This window comes from Monodelphis domestica, chromosome 7, assembly GCF_027887165.1.
Source record: "Monodelphis domestica isolate mMonDom1 chromosome 7, mMonDom1.pri, whole genome shotgun sequence".
In the NCBI taxonomy this organism is placed as follows: domain Eukaryota; kingdom Metazoa; phylum Chordata; class Mammalia; order Didelphimorphia; family Didelphidae; genus Monodelphis; species Monodelphis domestica.
In genome coordinates this window covers 85,997,699-86,024,583 of record NC_077233.1, presented here as the reverse complement: position 1 = coordinate 86,024,583, position 26,885 = coordinate 85,997,699, and the positions used below count along the sequence as shown (strand labels likewise).

The window sequence follows — 26,885 nt, the reverse complement described above, 5'->3', positions numbered from 1 at the left end:
AATTTATTTGAGTATTCAGAACATGTGTGAAATTTGGGTTATCATCCCAAACTGGCCCAGAATAAGTCCCTGAGGCAGCTGTCCCTCTTGCTCCGTGACTTCATGATAGGATTCAATCACCAAAGACACATCCCACCCCTGTCCCAAGGAAATTAGAGGCAATACACACAGAAGTGCTGAAAAGACGTTGCTTTATAGCATCTCCCCACCTGGTCCAGATGGGCAATTATTAGTTGCCCTGATTAGTCCAGAATGGAGACCAGAAGGGTGCAGCTCGTGCTGATTCTCTTCCACCTTATAAGGGTTGTTCGAGGTACCAGCACAATAACTCTGACTGTGGGACAGTAGCTCTGCCTTCTTGGAAATCCATCATGGACGTTCTGCAAAATACACAAACACAGATTGTCAGAAAATTCTTAACCAATTATTGAGGGTTTTGTTAATTGCCTAAGAACTATTTCTTTTTTTCCTTCAGTTAGATGTGGTTTTCAGATTATATATTCAGATATTTTAAAAAGACCTGAATCTTTTTCCTCCAAGTTCTCTCTCTTGTTTTTATTCAAATTGTCTCTATTATTTGTTCTTTATAGAACACGTTTTAATTAATTGTGGATTTCAAAGATCTTTTTTTTTTCCATTTTAATGGGTATTTGGAACATCTATGGTAGTAATGGAAAATCTATGGCACAGGTGCCAAAGATGGCATGCAGTACACTCTCTGTGGACATGCAGCCACCCTTCTCACCCCAGAGTTCATTACTAGAAAGGCAGAGGGACTTGGGCAGAGCTGCTCCCTTCCCTTCTCCACCATGCCTGATGACATTTTTTTCACATCCTCCGCACCTCTGCCCAGCAGCCCAATGGGAATGCACAGTGGGTAAAGTGGGCAGCTCACAGGTGACAGAACTTGAGAGGAACAGAGTGCTTGGGCCACTCCCCTCCCCCTCTCTACCCTTGCTGAGGACATTCCTCAGTACACTCTCTCCTCTGCTTAGTAGCCCAATGGGAGCACTTCCTATCTCCCCTTTGTGGGGGAAGAAGAGGGGGCAGGGTACACCTGGCACTTGGTGGGAGGGAGGAGCATGGCACTCAGTCTTTGGGTAGGGGTGGGCCCAGCATTTGGTCTGGAGGATGGGGTAAGAGAAGGACCCTGCACTTCATCTTTAAAAGGTTCACCATCACAAATCTATGAGTTTTGATTCTTCTGAGGATGGCAGAGTGTCCCATCAGAAACCACCTGGTCAAAGGGTTCACCACTGCCTTGAGTGGCCAGATCTGTGCTTGGGCACAAGATGCCCAAGCCTGAGATTCTCTATGAGGATGTGGAAAAATGGGATTGAGGAACAGAACCCAGGCACCATCACTCCCAATCTAGCCTAGGCTCTATAGGTTGGTCCATATTTACCTGGTGACTGTATAATTCTTTCCCATCACACTAAGCCCCCGTGTGTTTTCAAATGTTCTCACTTCAGCAGGATCCAACTGAAAATCCTGGTAGAATTGACCTGAAAAACAAAAGGTTAGAGAAATATGTTAGAAGAAGGACAGAGAATTGTACATACCCAAAGAGAGAGAGATACACACAGAGAAATAAGAGACCAAGAAAGAGAACTATCAAGATAGACAAGAGAGTCAGAGAAAGAGGGAAAAAAAGATCAAGAGAGAGCTAGAGAAAGGGAAGAGAGAAACAGAGAAAGACAGAGTGAATAAAAGAATGAGGTAGAAAGGGGAGGGACAGAGAGAAGCAAAAACTCAGATTTCACCTCCCAGGAAGAGGTAGTTTTTGAGTGTGTGTCTACCGGGAAAGGGAAGTATTGATAGATATTTAAGATGGGAGTAGGTTATCAGAGAGGTACAAATAAGAAGGAGAAGATAGTCAGAGAGCAGGGATATAGTCAAAGAGCTGAATTGGAGAATGGTAGGGAGGAAGGGATAGGAAAGGAAGAAATGGTCAGAGGAGTCGGTAATGATAAGAAAGTAGAGAATGCTCTGAAAGCTGGAGAGTGATGGGGGGTGGATAGCTAGATGACTCTAGAGAGGAACATTCAGAAAGGAGGTGATCAGAAAAAGGAAGTATTCAGAAAGCAGGAGAATAAAAAGAAAGGGGAGGGTAATATTGGTCAAAGAGAGAAATATCTGATCAAGGAGTCACAGATTGCTATAGACAGGGTCCAGACCATACCAAGGACTCCACTGGTTTGGCTGGAGAAGTGAGCTGGATCCCTCAGGAAGAGCCGCAGTCCAGGAGTGGGATGGTTCAAGAATACTAGGCCAATGGTGGCTTTGTCTGGGTCACTAAGCAGCAAGACACCATTTTCCAAAGTTATCTTCAGCCTGTAAGAAAACCAAGCCCTTAGAGGGAATATGAGAGACCCAAGGGGAGAGCTCAAAGTCTGGGGCACAGTGGTCAGAAGAGGGATTTCTGCTTTTCCAGGGATAAGAGAAGCAAAGATTCAAGTGAAGATACCACACCCCCAACAAAGAGATTGGCTCTTGTCCACAAAGTCCCTGGGGTGGGGGTGGGGAGCCTAAAGGTCCAGTCCCTATGAATCCTGCCCCTTTCTGCTGGTTCAAAGAGCTACCCCTTCCTGGAGAAAAACCTACCTACCTGCTCCTGAACCCCCTAATTCCCTCAGGCTTACCCTGGAAGCACCAAATACAGTGATGATTTCCATTGATGAGAGGAGCTTTTCCCGCCATGGCCACGAGTCACCACAATGTTGTCTTGGGTCACACGCACCCTAATTTCAGGAGTCCTGTAGCTCACCTGGAGCCAGTCAAACTTGTTTCTTCTCCCCTCATATTGGCCAGTCACTTCAATGCCTGGAGACCCATAAGATCAGAAGGGTTGAGAGCAGTACTCAGAACAGTAACAAACCACCTCCTCTAGGAAGTCCATTCAGATTAACCATTCTCTATGGGGAAAGTCTTCCCCATTGAATCCAGCATTCTCTTTGGAAGCTTATTAGGAATAGACCCATTCAGATCAATATATAGATCAATCTCTCCTGCATCTCATTTATTCCTTTGGATTTGGTCTACACTCATTAGTTTTCATTTGTAGATAACTTCGTACAGGACCCATAATCTTTATTTATGTGGGTCTTGTCTCCCCCAAGAGAGTACGCACCCATAAAAGCATTGCTCTTTCTCTTAGACAAGATGTGAAAGGTACAAGGAGGGAGAGGACATCAGCCCTGCCTTCAGGGAGTTCCCAAGAGGAGAAAGAACTCCCCAAACATGGCACAAGATAATATAATTTAATAGCAGTTCCATAAGTGGGGTGGGGGGAGACCTGAGTGGTGTGTGTGTGTGTGTGTGTGTGTGTGTGTGTGTGTGTGTGTGTGCACATCTGTGTGGTCACTTACCTTGCCCAGGATCAGAGATGAGATTCTGTGGGGAATCGGATGACCCTCTGACATTCACACATATTGTCTCTTCAGTGTGGTTATTTCCCAGCAAGATGAAATGAGGGGCTTTCTTTCCTGGATGAGTTGGGGAAGGAATTGGGGCTTCAAACAATTTCATCAGAGGAGGATCTGGCAATAATGGAACCGATGCCATGGCATCTAAGGAAAAATTGAAAGAACAATAATGTTTTAATTTACAGATCTCTTTTCCCATAATAACTCTTTGAGCCGGGTGCTACAAGTACCATCCTGCCCATTCTAAATGTCCTAAAGTGAGGTTTAGACAAAGTGAGTTGTCCAAGTATAGGTAATATATTGGAACTGAGATTTGAACTCAGGTCTCCAGGTTCTAAGACCAATGATCTTTCTGTCACATCTTATAACTGGTTCTAGGCAAGGATGGGCGTCTTACCTAGGACAGCAGGAGAGGACTTCAGGGAAATATCTGTTTCCTAACTGGTCCTCAGGTCTGTTCTAAATCTCCTCCACACTTCTCCCTGCCCCCCTTTCCATCCCCCACTTTTCAAATCCCATTGGAAAAATAACTGTAGTTTCTCTGACCAGGGGGAGGGAAGGAGTATAGATACAGAACACACCATAAACTGTTAGACTGCATTGATGGGTTAATGAGCTCTATTGAATAACTTTCACCCCTCTTTTTATATTATTTATTATTATAAGGGATCATTTTCTGGGTGGGAAAAGGGAGAAGTATATGAAGGAGCCGCTGTGAAAATAAAAAAATGTCTAATAATTCATTATAAAGAAAAGAAAAAGGAAGGACCATGCAGAGTTATGGATTTAGGCCTTTCTGTATTCTGGCCCTTCATCCTGATATTCAGGGTTTGAAGGAGCATAATACAGGGGTCTAGAAGTGGTGAGAAAGGGACCAACCAGACTTACATCTACTTACTTAGAGGGGTGGGAAAGGCTAGAGGGAGGAGTTGGTGTGGGGGTTGGGAGTGCTCATCTTAACTCCTTTCAAAAGACCTTCATGCTCATCCTAGCTCTGATCTCCTGGTCTGGACACCCTCTAAACTAATATTTTTTGCCTTGGAAATGGCCAGTGTCACCATTGTTTTGTTCCCTGTTTTGGCAGACCAGGCACAAAAAAATCTGTAGGTGTTTCAGCCACTGACCCAATTAATCTCCATCTAACCCTTTAGATTCCCTCCACTCTTTCTTGATTCAGTTTTACCTAATCCTCCCATCATGGAGTAATCCGGAGGTGGCGGCCCTATGGAGAAAAGAGGGAGAGAAGGAGTTAGGCTTCAGACAGTCCAGAGAGGACAAAAGCAGAGGACAAGGGAAGGAGGCAGTGATTAAGGGACCCAACAAGGGGAGCCACCTACAGGGCAAACACTTTCCATGCAAGGGCCCAAACCTAAAGAGGCCATTGCCCCATTTTTTTAACCCTTACCTTCTGTCTTAGAATCAATACTAAGTACTGGTTCCAAGGCAGAAGAGTGGTAAGGGTTGGGCAATTAAGGTCAAGTGACTTTCCCATGGTCACCCAGCTAGGAAGTATCTGAAGCCAGATTTGAACCCAGAATCTCCAGTCTTCGGGCCTGGCTTTCTATCTACTGAGCTGCCAAACTGCCTCTGTTGCAACCTTTGAAAGGACTAAGTAAGGCATTTTTGTTTTTTCCCTTTTCATAGCATGCTTGGCAGGCCTTACAGAGAATGGCGGGCAAATACCTAGCCAAGAACAGGGAGCTCATGTCCAGAATTATACATCTCTAGAAGCCACTGTCTCCAAGAGGCAGCCCAGGGGTGCAATGGGCAGAATACTGGGTCTGGAGTCAGGAAGACCTCAGCTCAGACACTACTAGTCAAGCAACCCTGGACAAGTCATTTCACCTCTGTTTGCCTCAGTTTACTCAAATGTAAGATGGGGATAATAACAGCATCTTCTTCTTAGGGTTGATTCTTTGGAACAATCTTCCTTCTATCAATGTCACATATACATTCAGTAACCCTGTGTGCCCCCCACCCTGCCAAGTTTTCCTTTCTTTTTCCTTTCACAACATACTTTAACATTTAATTTCATTATTAACATTTTCTCCATCACTCCCTTAAGTCTAAAAATCAATCAGACAATAAATCAAGATTTGTAGCATTTGCAGATTTCTGGTAGAGATGCTCACACTGCAAATCATTCCAGCATACCACTGGCTAGTGCTTTAAGGTGTGAAAATTACTATAAATTATCTCATTTAATCTACCCAACAACCCTGGAAGGGAGGTGGTGTTATTAGCATCTCCATTTTACAAATGAACAAACTGAGCCTGAATGAGGTTGTATGACTTGCCCAGGGTCACATAGCTAGTAAGTGGCCACAAGCTGGACTTGATCTCGGGTCTTCTGACTCCAAATCTATCTCCTGTGCCATCTAGCATTAATGGGGCTGGACCAGATGACCTCTAAGATTCCTTCTGGCTCACACTTTCTGAGAGTCTAGATCATGCTCTCAGGCAAACTGATGCTGAAAATCTAGGCTTTAAAACCAGATTAATTAAAAAGCAAATCATATACAAAATGGAAATCAATGGAATATCCTAGAGCCATAGAAGAGGGAAGAGGACCAGATGTAAATAGTTGAGAGAGGAAATAATTTGGAAGATGCTTCTCTTTCTGTCTTGTCCATGTCTTTGGGGGCTAGGAAGAAGCAGGGTCAGGGAAGAGAAGAGCTATCCAGGTTGAGTGATGCTCAAGGCTGAGGGCAGACAGTAAGGAATGCTGAGTGCTCCCAACTCTCCATAGGACAGAGTGTGTATGGAGCTTCACCTCCTCCTGAGAGCCTTCTTGGATTGCTGAGGAACCATGGTTTCCTACCCCTGTTCCCTCAGTGATGGGAATGATGGTCCCAGGATGGTGTTAGTAGTGATGGAATAAAAGTCCTGGGGCTGAGTTAATTGACTTACTATTATATCTGAGTGCTCCTCCCACGGGTAAGAAGCTTCCGGAGACACCTGCAGCGCCTGGAGGCCCTGGAACACCTGGTAGGTGTCCTGAGACTCCTTGTTGAAAAATAAGCCCTGGGAATCTGGGAGTTCCTGAAAAGGAATTGGGGATGAGTTGAGAGGGGAAGGATTTCATGAGGGTAGGGTACACAGTTGGTTCTCATTCCCCAAAGAGATGGTCTGGCAAAAAAGAGGTTTTCTCCACCAGGACTGTTCCTTAGGGAAAGGATTCCAGGGTCCTACAAGGTCTGAACCATTAAACCAGTACTCTTCCCCAAAGCCTTGCCTCCAAGGGATGGATGAGCTGGCTAGCTCCAGAGAGAGTATCTCCTACTCAGGGTGTTTACTGTAAAATCTTTTGGCGTTTCCTCCAGGGTCATCACCCTTACCATTCTTTTCCATGATGACCTCCCTGAAGATACCTGGTCCAGGTGAAAGCACCTTGCTGTTTTTAGGGAGATAATGGGAAGTATCTTCATCTCCCTAATCCTAACTGTTGGGTACTTCATTTCATCTTGGTCAAGCGCTCCTCTCTACTACTAATTTCTAGAATGACTTTGATTGAGTCACTCAGCCTCTTTTGCCTCAATTTCTTTAAAATGTGAAAAAGGACCTATCCTTCACCTTCTTCTGAGGAAGACAGGATAAGTACAGCCAATTGCATCTCTGACAATGGGGCGACAGAGAGGGCTCCCATAGCTTTATTCACCCTTTCTCAGTAAGATTCCTCATTACCCCACCATGGGATTATCTCCAATTTATCCTGTGTTTATCTTGTTTGTATATAGATTCTAGCATGTTATCATCCAGTCCCCTGAGAGTTCAGATTAAGGCTGGATAACAATTAGGAGAGTTCTGTGGAAGTGTGTTGTGGAGGAGTGCTGGTAGGGGTAGAAGCTGGACCAGATGGCACCTAAGGTCTCTCCAACATTGCAGTTTGATATGTTTTGCTGGCTAGTTGGTTGGAGCCCATTTGTGGCTGAGGTCAGGGAAAGGACTGAGTCTGGGCCAGGGTCAGGGCTCACTCTGTTCTCAGCAGGAGAGCTGGGTACAAATTTAGCATTAACTCCTAAGTAACCCCAAACACATAGCCACATGGATCCCAAGGCCCTGCTCCATGGAATTCTACTTTTACCTGCGTTAGGCAATCTTGCCATTAGTGAAAATGAAGAAGACCAATCGTTATCTGAAAAAAAATAAAGGGAAGAGAAGTTGACCCCCAGGTTTTCCCTCATTCTGCCCCCAAAATCTCACATGTGGCCAAGCTCTCAGAGAAGTAGAGAGCTTAAGCTCTCAGTGAAGGGCAGATGTGGGGACCAGAGAGACACCTGGGAAATGAAGATTAAAGTGCCTGGAAAAGTCTGGCTCTGGGAAGCCCCCATCCATTCCCTGCTCACCTGCTTCCACTGGCTTTGAAGCCACCTGGTCCTGATCCTGGCCCTCTGGTTTGGTGACCACCATGGATGTGAGTGGGGTAACAAAGCTGAAGTTGAGGGACAGTCCCAAAGCCCGGGCCTCCAGGCTCTTCTTCTCCTCAGCTGATGCTGAAACACTAAAGGTCAAGGCTGTCAATGCTGGTCTAGACAGGCTTCTTTCCCTCTTATCAATCATTCTTTCTGTGCCTTCTGACCCCAAGGGGACTCATTACTCTAGCTCCACTGCTTTGGAAAAGAGGCAGTGAGCTTCTTCTCTATCCCTTTCAGGCTATAGCATCCTCCCTCAGCCTGAAAGATTACCCAGGAGAAGATCACCCCTCTTTGGTGGGTGTCAGTGACCCAGAAGGGTAAACTGAGGTACAGAGAGCCTCGATGCTTTTCCCAAGGTCACACAGACAAGGATCACTCACGCTTTCTCCAACAGCTGCTGAATGGTCAGGTATGCCCACAGGCGTTCCATGAAGTTGTGGAAAATGTACTTTGGGCTCTGGAACACCTTCTCCTTGTCCTCAACATTCACTTCTGTTTGGAAGGTGAAGTTCTGGGTGCTCTGAATAGAGGGGAGATGAGGGGTGAAGCCAAGCATCTGTCTGGGATTAGACCTCCCCAGCATGGACAGAGCAACATCAAACTGTGCCTAAACTTCAGCTCTAGGCCACCTTCCAAGCTCTAGCTTGTTAGCTTGTTGACTCAGTTTTACCTCTCGAGTCTTTTAAAAAGGTTTTAACATATGAGTTTTTGTATGTACAGCTACCATCCACAGAGCTTAGAGATGGAAACCGATCATAGGGATCATCTATTCTAGAACCCTCTCACAGTAGAGATGAGGAAACTAAAGCCCAAATGAGTAAAAGACTTGCCCAAGGTCAAATGGGTGGTCAAGAGCAGAATTGTGTTCTTTCCCTACTGCTAAACAAACTAATCTTTCCTCAGAACTGAAGGGTCTTTTAGGACCAAAAAGAATCAACTGAATTCAGTCTCCAAGCAGCCTTTCACACAGTTGAACATTACTAAGCTTGCTCTTCTCCAGACTAAATATGTCCAGTTCCTTCATGGGTGCCATTTCAGCCTTCTTGGGGACAATCGACCAATCAACAAGCATTCTAAGATCCTACAGTGTGTCAGGCTCTGGGAATACAGAAAGATAAACAAAACACCCCCTGCCCTCAAGGAGCTTACACTTTAGCAAGGGAACAGCCTGTAGGTCTCCAACAAGAGACACAACACATACAGAATGCATTCAAGGTAAATTCGGGGGATTGGAGGGAGAAGGGAAGGTTTTATAGCTACTAAATCAAATGCATTGATGTGTGTCCTATGACTTGTGTTTGTTTATTCAAGCATGATCAATTAATTAGTTGGGCTATCCATGACTGAAAAATTGGACCAATGATCTTTCTCATTGTGTGACCTATGATTTCAGTACTAACCAAGAGAGTTTTATCCTTGCTGCCTCCAAAGTATTGCCCTGTCGACAACAGTTATAGCTTAAGGACTATCCATGCTGATAGGTTCAGATTTTTCTGCTGCTCCAGAGAATCTTCGCTGAGATCATCATTCCTCTCCTTTTCCTTTCAGGAAGGACCATCCAATCTTTCTCCATCTCGCTGGCCTATCCCCTCTCTCCACACTCACCCTGACAAAGCCTTCATCAGTTAAGTCCAAAAGTCACCAGTCCTAGCATGTTGCAGGACCAGGTTTGACTGTTTCTTCCTCTTCTACCTTGGACAGATGCTAAGGCACCAGCCCTTGCTATCCATGCCTTCTGCCCCTTTTTACCCAGTAGCCTTGTCCCTATAGCCTTGACGGATCACACTGAGCCAGTGTGTATTTGAAAAGAGAAAAACTGGGCTTGGCCCTACCTATGCCCTATGGGATTGTCCTTCCCCTTCCCTAAGTTTCATCTGACATGATGGTCATTTAATCATAGCATCTGGAAGGAACCTCAAGGCACATCCAACCATTACCAGAGTAGGAGCTCCATTTACGCTGAGGAACAGCAGCTTTAGAGAGCTCCCCAAACTCCTAAAACTTCCACTTCACTACTGGTAGCCTTGAAGCATTAGAAAGTTTTTCTTTACCTGGAGTTAAAATTTGAATTTCTGAAAATTCTCCAGATTGTTCTCAGGAATACATCTGAAGTCAGGGAAGAGAAGTTCACTTTGACTTTCCATCTGCCATCCTACTTTCTCATTATATTACTAGCCCAACTTCTTTTTCAGACATTCACGGGATCATAAATTTAGAAATGGACAGACCTTAGGGCTTGTCAAATCCAACCCCCTCATTTTACAGGTGAGGAAACTGAAATAGTCCAGGGTAGCTAGTCTGAGGTTAGATTTGAATTCAAGTCTTCCTGATTCCAAGTCATTTGCATTATGATACCACCTAGCTGCCTCTTAAACTGAGGTAGCTAGAGCTGGATGCAGGTTTTTCTGATTTTGGAGACCTAATAATAAAAATTTTAAATGAGTTTTAAGGTATTTTCCATTAAATTACTCATCTTCTAGTCTTTTAATAATGCTGTTGTATGCATACACCAAACCTCTACAGCATCTTACCCTGGACAGAGATCTTGTCTTAAAATGATTCTCAACATGACCCTAGAAGATTTTTGTAATCTAGGAAATCTATATTCAGCACTGATTTAAGCCCAGCCTGATGCTTTCTACTGGCACATGAAATCTCTGCACATATAATCTCCCATTAAAATCTTTTTTAATTAAAAAAATTTTTTTTCTAAAAACAACCATTCCTCAGATGGGTTTTGAAATCAATTTCAAAATACTATCTAGTCTGATAGTTCACTAATACTGATGAAGCAGTTCCTCCTGGTCATATGCTACAAATGTCCACTTTACCGATTCTTTTTTAGCTTTTAAAAACAATCTCATAATGTCCTTACTCTTACACTCAGGATTTGCTGCTAACCTCAAACAACCTCCATATGAATTTATGCTCATCAACTCACAATACTCATTAAATGCAACTCATCAACTCACAATACTCATTAAATGCAACAGCCTCCATTTTTTCATAAATGTGACAAAATTGTATTTAGCAAACCCATAATACAAAACAAATTGTAATAAGCAGTGCAATAATTACATGAAATTGATATGCATTAAATCGATAATAGTAATCTAAGCCAATCACTATTCTGGAATTCATGATTTTCTGATTTCCATTGGGTTTGGAATGAGAATTGAAATGCCCCTGGGAAAGAAAAAAAAAGGGAAAAACCTAAACAAAATCCCTTCCTGTTAGAGTGGGCACTTCTCTTCCTCTTCAGATTACTTTGATTTTCCAGGCACACATATGTGGTAGTCCGTCGATGGAATGAAAGTTCCACAAAGGCCAGGATGGAGTGATATTTTGCTTCATACCCCCAGCACCTTGGACAGTGGTTGGACCATTGTTCTTCAGTTATGTCTGACTTCATGACCCCATTTGGGATAGTCATGACAAAGATACTGGAGCGGTTTGCTATTTCCTTCTCCAGATCATTTTTAAAATGAGGAAACTAGGGCAATTTGGAACTATGCCCAAAGGGCGATAAAAGACTGTCTGCCCTTTGATCCAGCTATAGCACTACTGAGCTTGTACCCCAAAGAGATAATAAGGAAAAAGACTTGTACAAGAATATTCATAGCTGCACTCTTTGTGGTGGCCAAAAATTGGAAAATGAGGGGATGCCCTTCAATTGGAGAGTGGCTGAACAAATTGTGGTATATGTTGGTGATGGAATACTATTGTGCTCAAAGAAATGATAAAGTGGAGGAATTCCATGGAGACTGGAACAACCTCCAGGAATTGATGCAGTGCGAAAGGAGCAGAACCAGGAAAACATTGTACACAGAGACTGATACACTGTGGTACAATCGAAGGTAATGGACTTCTCCATTAGTGGCAATGCAATGTCCCTGAACAAAATGCAGGGATCTAAAAAACACTATCCACAAGCAGAAGATAAACTGTGGGAGTAAAAACACTGATGAAAAGCAACTGCTTTACTACAGGGGTGGAGGGGATATGACTGAGGAGAGACTCTAAATGAACACTCTAATGCAAATACCAACAACATGAAAATGGGTTTGAATCAAGAACACATGTGATACCCAGTGGAATTGCGCGTGAGCTATGGGAGAGGTGGTGGGGGGGGGGGGGAGGGAAGAAAAGGAAATGATCTTTGTTTCCAATGAATAATGTTTGGAAATTACCAAATAAAAATTAAAAAGAAAAAGAAAAAAAAGAAAATGGAAAAAAATAAAATGAGGAAACTGAGGCAAACAGGGTTATGCTACTTGCCCAGGAGGAACCTGAGGCAAACAGGTTTAAGCAACTAAGATCATGCAGCTAGTAAGTGTCTAGGGCTGGATTTAAACTCATGTCTTCCTAACTCCAGATCTGCTCTAACCACTTAGCAACCTAGCTATTTGTTGTTAGACTCATAGTTGACATCCAATAAAGGTTTGTTCAAGTGAACAAAATATTTCTGAGGAGAGATCATTTGACTAGTAACTACCCTTGCCAGCTGTCATAAATTCACCAGGTACCAGCTGAGTCTGGTCTTCCTGAATCCTCCTCACCATAGGATCTATCATCCATCTTACATCCCTCCATCCTGTCCAGAAGAATCAGCTTCTTGGGGGCAGGGACTGTTTCACTTTTGTCTTTGAATTCCTGGAGCCTAGCACAGTATCTGGTGAGTAATAGGGCTTAATAAACGTTTGCCATTTGACTGAAGCAAAAATTTTGTCAAATCCCTTACCAACCTACCAGTGCAAATTGGGAATTGTCCAGGCTCATGGGTCAGAGGACATGGATCCAGGTGTTCCTGTGGTGGGGGCTGGCTCTCTATTTATTATGCCTTGCTGTCTCACTAGTTCTATTATGTCAATGGAATTCCCTTGATTTAACAACCCAGTAACCCTATATAAAAGGAAATGAAATTATTCTGGGACAAGCTGTTCTTAATCAACCCAAACTGCTCTTATCTAGCGTCTCTTCCCTTCCTAACTATTCACAAACTATTCCTTAAATAAAGGATTCTAGAATTTGTCAGGAAACACTGCAGAACTATCGTTCATCCTGTATTTGGAAGAATCCCCCTTATTTCCCCTCCACTCCTCTAAACTCTAAAATGCTTCCCTACCTCCCCTTTACCTGAACAAAAGCAACTCTTCTTCAAAAGGTCAATTCAAATCTCACCTCTCCCAGAAAGTCTTAACTCTCTACTTGAGCCCACTGTCATTTCTCTCTGTTAACGTTATATTATGCCACACTCTCAAGGGGTTTATTCTTTTGAATTGTTCTCAAATGGTTTCCTGGGTGAATACTGTCTCCATCAGACTCTCAGCTCTCTATCGGCAGGACCTAGACCTGCTTCTCCCCACACTAAGCCATCAATGCAGAGCACAGAGTTGGGCACAATGTGGGCAGGGGAATTCCAGTGGTATAGGAAAAACTGGCTGACAAATGGAGTAATTGATTTCAGGCAGAGATATAGTCATGCCAAGGACCCAGGTCCCTGGATCTCAGGTCAGAGCTCTCCCAGCCAAGGATTTCTGGACCACACTCACCGACTGACCCTTGACTTCGGCTAAGAGTGAATTCTCCAACTGAGACTTCAGCTTCCCAGCCACCACTAGCTCAGAACCCTTGAAGAAGACCCTGAAGTTATCTTGTGTGAGCAGTTCCACGGCATTGTCTGGATACTGGAACTCCACCTTGGTCAGCAATGGGTTGGCCACCTCTTGGTAAAAATCCTTTGTGGGGAAAAAAAAGGGTTAGGGCAGAATGAGACATGGCGGAGAGGGCAGCCGCCTAGGGCCTATAGGACTTTAGATCTCTAAAGGGTTGTAAGGTCACTCTAGTCCAATTAACTCCTTCATTGGAAAAAGAGGAAGTCAAAGTCCATAAAAGGGGAAAGGACTTTTCCAAGGTCACCTAGGAATCAAGTGGTAGATTCTAATTAAGGTGTTGAAGGCTCCTCTTTTCCCTTCTAGTTTCTCTACCCCCTACTACATAACATAGCATCCCTCACATAGAGGATACCCATAACCTTCTATCTGAAGTCTCTTTATGGTATCCCAAAGGCTGGATGTTGGCACCTGGAGTTGCAGGTCTGAATCTGAGTCCTCATAGATTCGCCGGGCCACCCCTCCATTCTCCAGGGCCAGCTTCTCCAGGAAAGCATAGTTGACATCAAAGCCAAAACCCAGGCAATAGAGGTGATAGCTACCTCCTATAGCTGCTTTCACATTCTCCTGAATTTTCTTAGGGTTTGTCTCCCCTGTAGCAACAGAGGCCAGTGAATTGACAGGAAGGGAAGAAAGACATATTGGTTAAGTATTCAATGGATTGAGTATTAAGCTAAAACTATAGACTATCAGAGCTGGGAGGGTCCTCTGAGATCATTGACTATAAAACTAGATAAAGTTGGAAGGGACTTCAGAGGCTATCTAGGTCAAGCCACTTATTTGACATATGAGGAAATGGAAGTCCACAGAGGCCAAGTGGCTTGCCATTGGCCACACAGGTAGTAAGGGTCAGAGGTGGGATCTGAACCCATAACCTCTGACTCTAGAGCCACCTCTATCTCCATATGGATAGGCATCTCCTCCACAATATCTACCAAAAACAAACTCTTTGATGCCCAGAGAGGGCAAGGAACTGAAATGTTCAGGGTCACCCAGAGAATTACTGGCACAACTAGGAGTGGAGCCTCTGACTCCTGGCTCCCAGCCTACTGTCCTTCCTAACATATTTCTTCTGATGGATATCTCCCACATGAAGCTCTCTCTGACCTTGCCAACTCTCCTCAGGTCTCCTGAAGAACTTAGGGACAGGACTATGCATCCAAATGGTTTAATTGGCCACATTTTTCCTCTTCTTTGATCCCATGTTTACATCATCTCCCCACTCAGACTAGGAACACCCTGAGAACAAGGGTGTTCCTCCTGCTCCTCTTGTCTCCCCTAGATGATAAGTTCCCTGAAGGCAGGGACAGAGTCTGCGCCTTCTCTGTTTCCCCCAAACTTCTGGGAAAGTGTTCCCAGAACAAGATGTCCCAGGACGTACACATTCTTTAGGGATCCCAAAATAGAAGGAGTCCTCCCTACCCTCATCTCACCATCAGTGGCATCTCCATCGGTGAGTAGGATGACCATGGAGACACTCCCTGGGGGTAGCTTCTCCTTCCTGTTGCTGTCATCTAGCATCTTCACAGCCAGAAGTACAGCGTCATTGATGTTGGTTGCTGGGGACAGAAATTTGTTCACACCTGTCTTGGCTTTGGTAGCAACTGAGACAGATAGGGGGAAGTAGACTAGGAAGAAGGGATAGAGTCTATGTAGAGCCAAGATAAAGTTAAGTAAAGTCAGGGACAAAGCAGAAAGGGAAGGAGCCTAGAAGCTGCTTCCAACAGGGAGGGAGGTCAGAAGACCATGACAGGTTAGCAAAGTATAGCAAAGGATAGCAAAGCCTGCATCAATGAATGGAAAAGTTGAAATTTGCACTGAGATTCTATGCAGAAAGGCCAGCTGAGGGCAGTTCGAGGCCCCAAGTCCCCAGTGTGTGAGTACTGGGGGTAGAGAATAGATTATTGATTGATTAAATGTCCTTTTAATAAAGTTGAATTATAGAGCCTAGGACTAGTTGCAAATGGGACCAGGGAGATGCCAGCATTCTTCTCAATAGCTTCTCAAGATACTCCCTCCCTTTTTAAAAATTAAGTCGTCCATAACAGATTTACCCCAAACCCTCCACTAAGCAGCTAGGCTAGAAAGCCCTCACTGCCCACCCTATAAAGCCTGGCTTCTCACTCACCACCCATGGCTGAGATGAGGGAGGTGAATTTCTTGGCTTGTTCTACGTTCTGAGATGAGGCCTGAAGCAGCGCTGGCATCCACTGGAATACGTGTCCATCAAAGATGACTAAGTTGAACTGGTCCTCTGGTCTGAGATCACCCAGAATCTGGACCATTGCTTCTCGGGTCTGAGAGGGCAAGAAGGGAATGTGGGGAGAAGTCCAAGGAAAGATATGACAGATGATCAGGGTAGTGAGGGCAGATGTGGACAAAAGCTGGAGGGAATAAGGAATTGAGCCTGGAAGATGCGTGTCTGGTGCCATGTGGGCTGTTTCCTGACTCAAGGTGGCAGTTGGGGCATCAGCCCTAACCCTGAGCCACGGCTGATAAAGAAGGTACACCAGAGGGACAAAGAAGTGGCTTGGAGTGAACTTGAGTTCTTCCTTGTCTAGAGAGGCCAGCTTACCTGCCTCATCTTCCTCCCAGCCATGGACCCGCTCTTATCGATGACAAAGACCACATTCTTGGGCACCATAGGCAGCCCTGCTGGAGCAAAGTGATGCACGAAGTATCCATTCTCAATCTGCATCAGGGAGACAGTGGTGGGTCAGAGCTACACCTCCCATACACCTCCCATATACCTTCTGCTTTAGCCAACCGTAACACAAGAACCAACCCTCCTTCCACTTTCTCTCTCTCCCTGAGACATGAGGACCTTTTACCTTAACAAGGAAGTGAGTTGATAGAGTACTGAACTCGGAAACAGAAATATGAGTTCAAATCCTGACTCAGTTAATTATTACTTAGGTAACACTGGGCAGGCAGCTAGGTGGCACTGTGAATGGAGTACCAAGTCTGAAGTCAGGAAGACTCGACTTCCTGAATTGAAATCTGTCCTCTGACACTTACTGTGTGATCCTGGGCAAGTCACTTAACCCTGTTTGCCTCAGTTTCTCCTCATCTGTAAAATGAGTCAGAAAAGGAAATGGAAAACTACTCTACTATCTTTGCTAAGAAAATTCCAAATAAGGTCACGAAGACTGAGACACAACTGAAACAACTGAACAGGTTCTGAACAACAACTTGGCAAATCCCTTAATCTCTCAGTCTCAGTTTCTTCATCTGTAAAATGGAGGTGATAACTGGACCTACCTTATAGAGTCATTACAAGGATCAAATTATATAGACAGGTATCTCTTCCACATCATGGGGGTTAGGGCCACAGTGCCCCTACAATCTGGAAAAATCTGTCTAATAATTTTGTGTTCTACTTTTATACCAGCAGAAAAAGTTGAATTTTTTCTTTTATTGCATGTTTGCAGTACCTTATATGCATTTATGAGTTACTAAACTTTTACAATCTCTCTACATTTCTAGCCTTCGAGTTACATCTGCTAGCTTCTGCATTCTTTGCACAAACTTTAACTTTTTACGTATTTTAACTTTAAAAAAGAAGTTGTGAATATGTGCAGTATTAAAAGATAAACTATGTTGGTATTTTATAGTACTATATCGATTTTATGCATTTATGAGTTTCTAAACTTTTCATGAGTCATCTACTGGCCTTCACATGTTGTCTGTGGCTTCCACATAACTCCTCCCCAAATTTCCATTTAATTTTTCATGCCTCTGCACAACATATCAAAATTATGAAGGGGAAAGTCGTCATGTGGAAGGAATACTTGTATATGTGTATATGTGCAGCACGTTGTAAACTCTGAAATGTGATCATCATTGCTGTTGTGGTTAGTGAGTTAGCAGCCCTCTCTTCTCTCCTGCTTCTACCATGCCCTGCCCTTCTCCTTGGAGCAGAAACACCCTCCCAGATAATCTCTAAATCCTGCCTGTTCTCCAAGGTCCGTCCCACGGGATCCCCACTGAATAGGGCCCATCCTTGACCATTCAGCAGTTATTGTGAGGATTCTGCCACTTCCTTCACATTACACTTAAATGTTGACAAAGATCTTTTCTTCTCTCCTGGGATCCCATGAGGTGGGTTAAATGAGGAGTTCTATCCATTTTATAGGTCTTGAAATTGAGCCTCAGTGGAGTGGATTGATTGTTAGTTGAATGTTGACTTTTGAAAACTTTAACATGGAGTCAGTAAGAGAACCGAGGCTAGAAGCTAAGTGTTCTGGATTCTAAGTATTCTGAGCTTTGTCCCCTCCATCCCACTGGCCCTCGTTCATTACACAAGTATGCCCTGGATGCCCAACAAAGTGGAGATGAGGATAGGGATGCCTAAGACCAACCAGGGTCCTGCCCTCAGGGGACTCAAGGGCAATTGTGACTTCACAGGACTTGGGGCAGCATGCCTCTACCATCTTCCTACCAGAGTCAGGTTCTAAATAAGGCATACCATTTCAAACATGGTAAATGCATTGACTATTTTTCTTTGGTACTTTTTTAAAACAAAGGATGAATGGTTCTGATGGGAGGAATTGTGAATATGACAAGGAAATCAAAAAGAAAAAAAACATTACTTAAACCTTTTTTTTTTTCAGAACTAAGTAAAGCACTTTGTAATGGAGACAGACAACATGGGGAAAGGATGGCAGGGATGAAGCCCATTGATCAAGAGGTGGCAGTGAAAAGGAGTCCTTTAATCTCTTTGTGACCTCAGTTGCTTCATTTGGTGATCTAGTAGATAGAATGCTAGGCCAAGGGTCAGAAAGGCTTGAGTTCAAATCCAGCCTCAGGTGCTTACTAGCTGTGTAACCTTGGTCAAGTCATTTAAATTCTGTTTGCCTCAGTTTCCTCAACTGAAGATGATGATGAAAATGTGGTGATTGAACCACATGAGGGAATAGAATATCTAGACCTAATGTAGCATAAACATTGATCTCCGAACTACTTCCCTATTACCTTTACTGTCTGTATCTTCTGTCATCAAGGCACAGGAGGTTGTAGATCTCAAAGCATGGGATGCCCCCAAGATACAAGATGGAAGGCAAAAAGGTCACCCACTCTAGAAAATGGAGCAAACTAGAATATGTATAGGATGGGACGATATTAATCAAAAAGAACTATAGAAATTCAATTACAAAATGCTCTTGAGCCCTCCGATTAGAGAATGGCTGAACAAATTGTGGTATCTGTTGGTGATGGAATACTATTGCACCCAAAGGAATAGTGAACTGGAGGAATTCCTTGTGAACTGAAATGACCTCCAGGAATTGTTGCAGAGTGAAAGCAGCAGAACCAAGAGAACATTGTACACAGAGACTGATACAGTGTGGCACAATCAAATGTAATGGACTTCTCCACTAGTAGTAATGCAATGATCCAGGACAATTCTGAGGGACTTATGAGAAAGAACGCTATCCACATCCAGAGAAAGAACTGTGGAAGTAGAAACACAGAAGAAAAATAACTGCTTGATCACATGGGTCGATGGGGATATGATTGGGGACGTAGACTCTAAATTATCACCCTGGTGCAAATATCAATAATATAGAAATAGGTCTTGATCAATGGCACATGTAAAACCCAGTGGAATTGTGTGTCAGCTACAGGAAGTAGTTAGGGGGAGGGGAGGGAAAGAATATGAATCTTGTAACCATGGAAAAATATCCTAAATTAACTAATCAACTAAAAATTTTAAATAAATAGAGAAACTTTTAAAAAATGCTCTTGAAATTTAAAAAAAGTTCACGTCTTAACTGTAAGTGCATTGAATGTTTTTGTATGGGTTGTACTAATGATAAATTATTATACTGTCTTAATGTGCTAAGTATTTTACAAATATTATCTCATTTGAATGTCACAGCTCACCTAGGAGGTAGGTACTATTATTATCTCTGTTTTATTGATGAAGAAACTGAGGCAGACAAAGGATTAAATTACTTGTTTGGAGTCACATAGCTAGTAAGTGTCTGAGGAAAGATTTGAACACAAGTCTTCCTGATTTCAAGGCCAGAACTCTATCCACTCACTCTACCAACCTGTATATCCTGGATAGAAATTGCTTGGCAACTGCCTCCTTCCCTTTGCTAGGTCTCTAGAGCACTCACCTGGATGTCCCCTGCATCAGTGACTCGGTCCACATCATAACGGACAATGAAGTTACCATCCACAGTCGTGTCTTCCTTCCCAGGCTCCTTCTGTTGTTGACTCAGAGATGGCTTGAACACTATGTGAGCCTGGAGGAAGAGAAGCTGATGCTGAGAACTTGCCTGAGAAGCCAGAAGCAGTTACAAATCCTTCCAGTCTCCCAAGAACTGAAGAAGCTGAATGAGAGAACATGGGTGAGACTCCTTACCCCAGGGAACACCTTCTCTCCTCTCTGGAGCTGGCTTTAGCCAAGAGCCCCAGAGTTCCCTAGGGACCCAGCATAACAGAAAGGTTGAACTCCTTCTCTTCTCTGGATGGTCCTTCCCTGGGGCCTGGAAAACTGGTAATCCCGGTGACCTGCCCAATCTCTGTTCTGCCCTACCTCAGTTTCTCCTGTCCCTGTTGACTTGTGGTCCATATATTTGGGCATAAGACATCCCTCCCCCTTTCTTACCCTTGAGCTGAGCCCAGAGAAAGGGCCCTGGATTTAGGGAATTAAGAAGCCTGGGCTTTAGAGCAAGTCACTTCCCCTCTCAAACTCAGTTTCTCTATCTGTATAATAAGGGGTTGGACTAGGAGACCCTAAATTTACTCCATTTCTGATATTCCATGGGTCTGGACACTCCAATCCTCTGGAAATCAAATGGGTGGTGGCTGTGCTATGTTGGCTAGGGTCCAAACTCTGTTCCTTTGGTGTAGACATCTGACCTTGGTCTTGTTCTGGGTTTTGGTGAGGGCGTCTGCCAGGTCATTGGTCATGAAGGTGCTCTCAGTCTCCAGGGAGCTGATGCCTTGAGGCTCAAAGATGTGGATGTCTATCTGTGAGGTGGAAGAGATGAGGCATGAGCAGAAGCCTGGAGGAGGGGAAGCCCTGCTCTGAGGAGAGGAAGAGCCTCTGGCCCCAGGGAGCTGCTGCTGTGAGGGGAGACAAGCAGGCTTCTGTCTGGTAGGGGGTGAGGGCGTGGACTGAGTGCATTAGGAAGGGCTCCCCAGAGGAGCAGTGTTGGGGTGGATGGAGTGAGCCTCCTTACCTGCAGGTGTTTCACCAGCTGTTGGGGTCGGACCTTCAGCATCAGCTCATACTTCCCCAGTTGCCGTTTCAGCAGCTCCTCATAGACCAGCTCAAAAGTGACCTTGGCAGTAGGGGCCACATTGACAGACACTTGGAACTCCTCCATGCTTCTTCCTGTGGCCCTGGGGGGGGGGGCAGAGATCAGCTCCTTAGTGCCACTGGGAATGGACAGGGTGGGCAGGGGAAGCTTGGGCAGAACTTGGAGGGTGTAGACAGGGTGGCCATGACCACAGTCTAAACAGGCAGGAGGTGCTCTCAGGCAGGGGGTGGCTGTCTGGGGCTCGAGGATCCCTTGCTTGCCCCAGTCCAACACCCCCCCCCCAGACACTTACTTGATGATTCCAGCACTCTGACCCTGGGCCACAGCAGAGCTGTACTTCTCCTGGGCAGCTGCCTTCTCCTTGATCTCCCCGGGGTATGTCACACCATCAATGACCCTGAGGAGAGAGAGGAGGAGCAAGGGCTGAAGGTCCTGGGGCAGGAGTTGCCTCCAGGATGCTAGGAAAGAGGGCTGGAGGGACTGAACAGGGAGGAGGCTGGATTCGGATTTCTCCTCTTACTTAAAATGTATACAGCCTAAACAGTCTACACTGCCCTTCCTTGTCCTGAATGGTTCCCATCCGATCTTGTATGTTTGGCATTTAAAACCCATCACCGTCTGGCTACATCTCTAGGCTTGTTACATATGACTCCTTCACAAACCATACCTTACAGCCAAACCATCCCATTTGCTATTCCTGGCACATAACATTCCATGTCCCACCTCTCTACCTTTGTCCTGGCTGTGCCCCATGCCTGAAATGTACTTCTTCACTCTGCTCCACAGAATCCTTGAATCAAAGCTCAACTCAAGGGCCACCTTTACTTTCTGATCTTCCTAGATACTAATATCTACTCCACCCTCTGAAATTTTTTTATATTTATCCTGTATATACTTTGAACTTTCCTTTTTAAAAAAGAACCTTTACCTCCTAAAAATCGATTCTAAGGCAGAAGAGTAGTAAGGACTAGGCAATTGGGGTTCAGCGACTTGCCCAGGGTCACCCAGCTACAAAGTGTCTGAGGTCACATTTGAACCCAGGACCTCCCAAATCCAGACCTGATTCTCTATCCATTGTACTACCTATATGTCCCTTAATTTGTACTTTCTTATAAATGAACATATGGTTTTCCCTGACAGAATGCAAGCCTTTTGAATGCATGGATTCTTTCATCTTTAGCTTTGTATCCCCATTGCCTAGAACAGTGTGTTAGGCCAACATTAATTAACTGATTGAGCCTCCAGTCTGATCTCCCCAATGCATCCTGTGTGCATTCAAAGAGTAATTTTCCTCAGGCTTCCTTTGACTCAAAAACTCTCTGTGCCACCCAATGGCCTATTTAGAGCAAAGACTCAAAACTGCTAGTCCTGGCATTGTAGGTCCTCCACACTCTGATGTATCTAGAAAATAATAATTAATAATATTAATATAATGAATTAATGTCTGCAAAGAAAAATTATATGTATATATATATATATTTTTTTCTCATTTAATTCTACCACCCTGTTGATTAGGGGCTATTATTATCCCATTTTACAGCTGAGGAAACTGAGTTACAGGAGAGGTTTATAATTTGCCTAGGGCCACAGAGCTTGTAAGTGCCTAAGTCCAGGTTCAAATTTGGTGTTCCTGACTCACAGTCCAGAACTTTAACCACCACACCACCTAGCAGCCCTAGTTCAGATCCAGCCAAACAAGAGAACTCATCATTCCATGCTCTCATCCCATCCTGGACCATCTTGGTGCTTTGGAGCATCTGCCTTGAATGAACTCTCCCAACTTCCATTTCTGTCCCTGGGAGCACTTGTAAGTATCATCTCCTCCATGAAGCCTTTGATGACACCTCTCTCCCCACTTTAATGGGCACTTGATGCCGGCCATCTCTGTGTTTCATGGTTCTATATGGACCTCTCCTTTGAACTTAGCTCACTCTCTCTTAAGTCAGAGTAACTCATCCATCTTTAGACTCTCAGCAGCTTTCAAGCTGTTCCTCCACCCCATCCTCCTTGAGATCCCCAGAAGAGTCCAAAACTACACATAGGACTGGAGCTTCTTAATAAACTAAACTTTGGTTCAAATGATTTGAAGCTGTCTCTCCCCCCCGCCAGACCGTGAACTCTCTAAGGAGAGGAAGATCATGGAACTAACCAACTCTCTGCTTGTTTGTTTGTCTCTTCCCGAGCCCTCTCCTTTCCTGCGCCCATCCTCAGGGACTTTCTAGGGAAATTTCAATTGGCCTCAATAAGTATTTATTGAGCATCTGCTCTATTGAAGGCACCATGTGGGCTGCTTGAGATTGAATAGCAAAAGGGAAGCAGTTCCTGGCCTAAGGAGTCTACTGTCTACTAGAGGATGAACATATGGACACATAGAGTACTAAATATATACAAAGAAATTTGTGTGTGTGTATGTGTGTGTCGCACATGTGTGGTGTGTTGGGAACAGTTCTGACAACTGGGAGAAACAAGAAAGGCTTCACAAAGGAAATTTGGAAGGAAGAAAAAAGTCTTGAGAAAAGGTGAGAAGGGAGAGCATCCCAGGCATGGGGGCCTGTCTGTGTGAGGGCACAAAAGCAGGAGATTTACAAGGATGAAAAAAACGGGCTCCTTTGGCTAGAAATTAGACTATGCAAAGAAGGGTAATATGAACCAAGTCCAGATATCTAGGCTGAAGCCAGATTAGGAAGGACTTTAAAAACCACACACTGTCTTTCTATGACCCCTTCAGAACTGAAGAGCACTTTAGATGTATTGTCTTATTTGATCCTCACAGTAACCTGTGAAGGAGATGCTATTATCCCATTATCTTCATTTTACAGATGAGGAAACTGAGGCTGGGAAAGGTTAAGTGATTTGTCCAAGGTTAGACAATTAGTAAATTCTGCAGCAAGATTTGAATTTCAGGTCTTTCTGACTGAAAGGCCAATGCTCTGTCTATCACTGTATTGTACCACCTAGCAGGAAGACTGCTAATTCAGGGTGTCATTTTATATGTTCTTTCCTTCTCTCTTGGTCTTAGTTTCCCCCCTCCTGCCCCTCTCCCCAGCTGCAAAAGAAAAGGTTTGGGCAAGAGTCACTAAGGTTTCTTCCAACTGTGACATTCTGATTCTAGAGCCGGGATAGCTACTTCACTGGGTACAGATCGGAGACTCCAGAAAAATCCAAGCTCCCTCCAATGATAGGTTTGTTGTAGGATGTTGAAATTCTGACAAACATTCCTCTGACCCCCTAACTCGGGAACAAAAGGTCCCAGGGTCAGAGAGGCTATGGATACCTGGATCACCCAGCAAATCAGATGTGACCAGCCCTTGAGCATAGGAGCTCCCAACCAGGGGGGCAAAACTGCAGCCAGCTCTCATCACGTGTCGGTGTGGCCAGTGCAAACCAGTCCTAGGATAAATGTCTCTACTAGGCCAGGACAGGGGCAGGGATTTGGTGATGAAACCCAGAAAGGCTGAGGAGTGTTGAAGACAGTAGAATCACAGAACTAATATGCTCTTCCAGCCTAGGCTTAGAATCAGCATCCCTCATTCTCGGGAGAACATCAAAGGGATATCTAGAAGTTAGCATGTCCAACCTGCCTCATTTCCTCCATCCTATCTAGACAATGCTCTTTCTTGAGGCGAGCTCTTCTAATAGACTTCCCTTAACAATGTTCTCTCTCCCATATCTTTATTTCCTTTTATCATCTGCCCTCTGACCCACCCCCATTTCCTACTATGACCCTGGGAAGGCTAGAGAAGGAGTACACTGCTCCACTACAAATATTACAAAATTTCTCTGGAAACCAGCCCTAGAAGAGGAAAGGGAGAAGAGGAGGAGGGTAGAGAGAAGAAAAACATGGACAGGAAAAGAGGTGAGAGCTTGTGTTCTGGGTCAGAGGAATCACACTATCCCACTTTTCTCACTGCCCACTTTCTATGTGAGCACCTCTAGGAGGGAGGAATTGTGAGAAGGAACAACGGGGACTGTAAGAAGGCACTGGAGAGAAGAGGACCCACTGGAAAGGATAGAATCTCAAGTTCAAAGCAACCTTCAAGGTCACAGATAACCACAGAACTACAGCCTCCCCAGAACTCATTCGCTAATTCATTTGGTTTCAGAGACTCCATTTTTTCCTGCTTCTCTTACCTCTCTTCTCTCTCTCCATGACTTCTTATCCTCTTCCAACACCCTCACTGAGGTTGCTCATTGAGGGTCTGTCCTCTTTTCTCCTCTCTTCTGTTTCTCTCTCTCTCTCTCTCTCTCTCTCTCTCTCTCTCTCTCTCTCTCTCTCTCTCTCTCTCTCTCTCTCTCTCTCTCTCTCTCTCAGAAAAGGGGAAGGAAACATGGGGTGGGGGGAAGGTCCAGCCAAGCTCACCAACTATATGGGAAAGTTGGTGGTAAAGTTTATCTAGCACAACTTCAGGAAGGTGGTCTTTCTCTTCTGCTTAATCGGCTCCATCCTACCAAGTCTCTGATCCATATGAAGTCATATTTATTTCCTTGTACCCAAACTTCAGTTAATTCTGTCCATTAACCATACTCTACATTTTTGAGTTCATGTATACATTAGGTTATGAGTCTTGCTCCTTAGACTTTTCATAGGGAAGGCAAGAAGCAGGAAAGTTGGGTTGGGGGGTAGGGTGTCATGGAAAGGAAAAAAATTGGAGAGGGAGGGAAGTAGGTCATCCAAGTTCAGCACTTACATGGAGAAGTTGGTAATGAAGGCTGTCTTGGGTAGCTCCATCTGGAATATGGCTTCACGGGCCTCTTCTGCTTTATTGACCACCCGGCTGGTGATGGTGGTATGGGCAAAGCGTGATGTGACCTTGGAGTCCAAGGTGAGACTGTAGATGTCAATACCATCCTAGGGTAGAATTGAGAGGATGGGGAGAAGAGCCTGCAACTCTGCCCCCTCCACAGTCTTAAGCCCATTTCTCCCTGGGAACAGGACAACTTTTAAATGGCATCAATCATTGTGCGAAAGAAGAGGTAGAACCCAGGTTTCTCAAACCAATTTAAAGAGGGGTGGTGGGAGTAGGGGTGGATAATATTACTTAATTCCCACTGGGTGGTCAGCAGGTATTCCAATATGAGTCAAATTGAGGATGAGTCCAGTTGGGAATCCGAGACTAAGTCCTAATTCTTCCTCTGCTCAAGTTTCTAGGTGACTGAGTAAGTCATTTAACTTAATCTTTCCCTCTTAAAGTTAGGGAGAATGAGTCCCCAACTTCCTATTGAGACTTAAGAGAAGGCTGAATAAACTTGATTTTGAGATCCTCGGAACTTTCTCTCTTCTGCCTGATTCTCTCCTCAGGGAAACTAGGCTGAGGCCAATTATGACCAGGACTCTGGCCAGGGCCTGTGAATCATGGTTTTCTGTTTTCAGAGTCTTTGTCAGTGTGGTAGGGTACTGCAGATGCCATGTCGCACTCTCAGAAAGAGCTCCAACTATTCTATATTCATAATATAATAGATAATAAATGATGCTAATTTATAATGATAATATAAAATGCTGGCTTTAAGGTTGGCAAAACTCTTTACAAATATTGCATTTGATCCTCAAAACTGCCCTGGGAAATAGGTGCTATTATTAGCTCCATTTTACAGATGCCCAAATACCCAATACCCAATACCAGCTCAGACACTCATTTGTACATACTCACAACTCCATTCATTTGTGCTCATTTCACAGACAGAAGGTCATCATAGTAGTCTAAGAACACTTAGAAGTCATCTGATCCAAGCACTTTATTTTTCAGATGAAGAAACTGAGGCCAGGGGTAAAGTGACTTGCCCAGATTTAGACTGTGATTGAGCTGGAAGTCAAACCCAGATCCCCACATCCCAAGTCCATTGCACTTCCTACAGCCCCACTGTTGCACCTCCAGGAGCCCTTGAAAGCCATTCTTTCCCACAAATATAGACTTAACCAGAGACACCCAGGTACCTTCTCAGCAGCCACAGGACCAGAGGAAGCCAACAGAAAGATGAGAAGAGAGAGGGGCCCTATGCGAGATGGGGCCTCCATTCTGGTTGGATAGAGGCAAGAGCAAGGCAAGAGCCAGGATTTAGAGGCTTCGGTGAATCAATAACCCACCCCCGGGGGTGATTATG

The 26,885-nt window shown here is 44.4% G+C and overlaps 1 protein-coding gene across 1 annotated transcript; it reads right to left on the bottom strand.

Annotated features, from left to right (window-relative positions):
• Nucleotides 1-174: 174 nt before the first annotated feature.
• ITIH4 (inter-alpha-trypsin inhibitor heavy chain 4) lies at nucleotides 175-26,885 on the bottom strand. The gene is made up of 21 exons (XM_001380212.5): nucleotides 26,719-26,885; nucleotides 25,475-25,635; nucleotides 21,079-21,183; nucleotides 20,706-20,868; nucleotides 20,383-20,493; nucleotides 19,635-19,763; nucleotides 16,088-16,204; nucleotides 15,641-15,809; nucleotides 14,946-15,071; nucleotides 13,924-14,105; nucleotides 13,393-13,578; nucleotides 8,221-8,360; nucleotides 7,772-7,926; nucleotides 7,510-7,560; nucleotides 6,336-6,467; nucleotides 4,609-4,647; nucleotides 3,369-3,569; nucleotides 2,643-2,823; nucleotides 2,183-2,334; nucleotides 1,406-1,505; nucleotides 175-380 (listed from the first exon to the last, which is right to left on the bottom strand). Exons 1-21 carry the CDS (start codon nucleotides 26,797-26,799, stop codon nucleotides 296-298), a joined length of 2,766 nt encoding a protein of 921 aa, XP_001380249.2. The 5' UTR covers nucleotides 26,800-26,885; the 3' UTR covers nucleotides 175-295.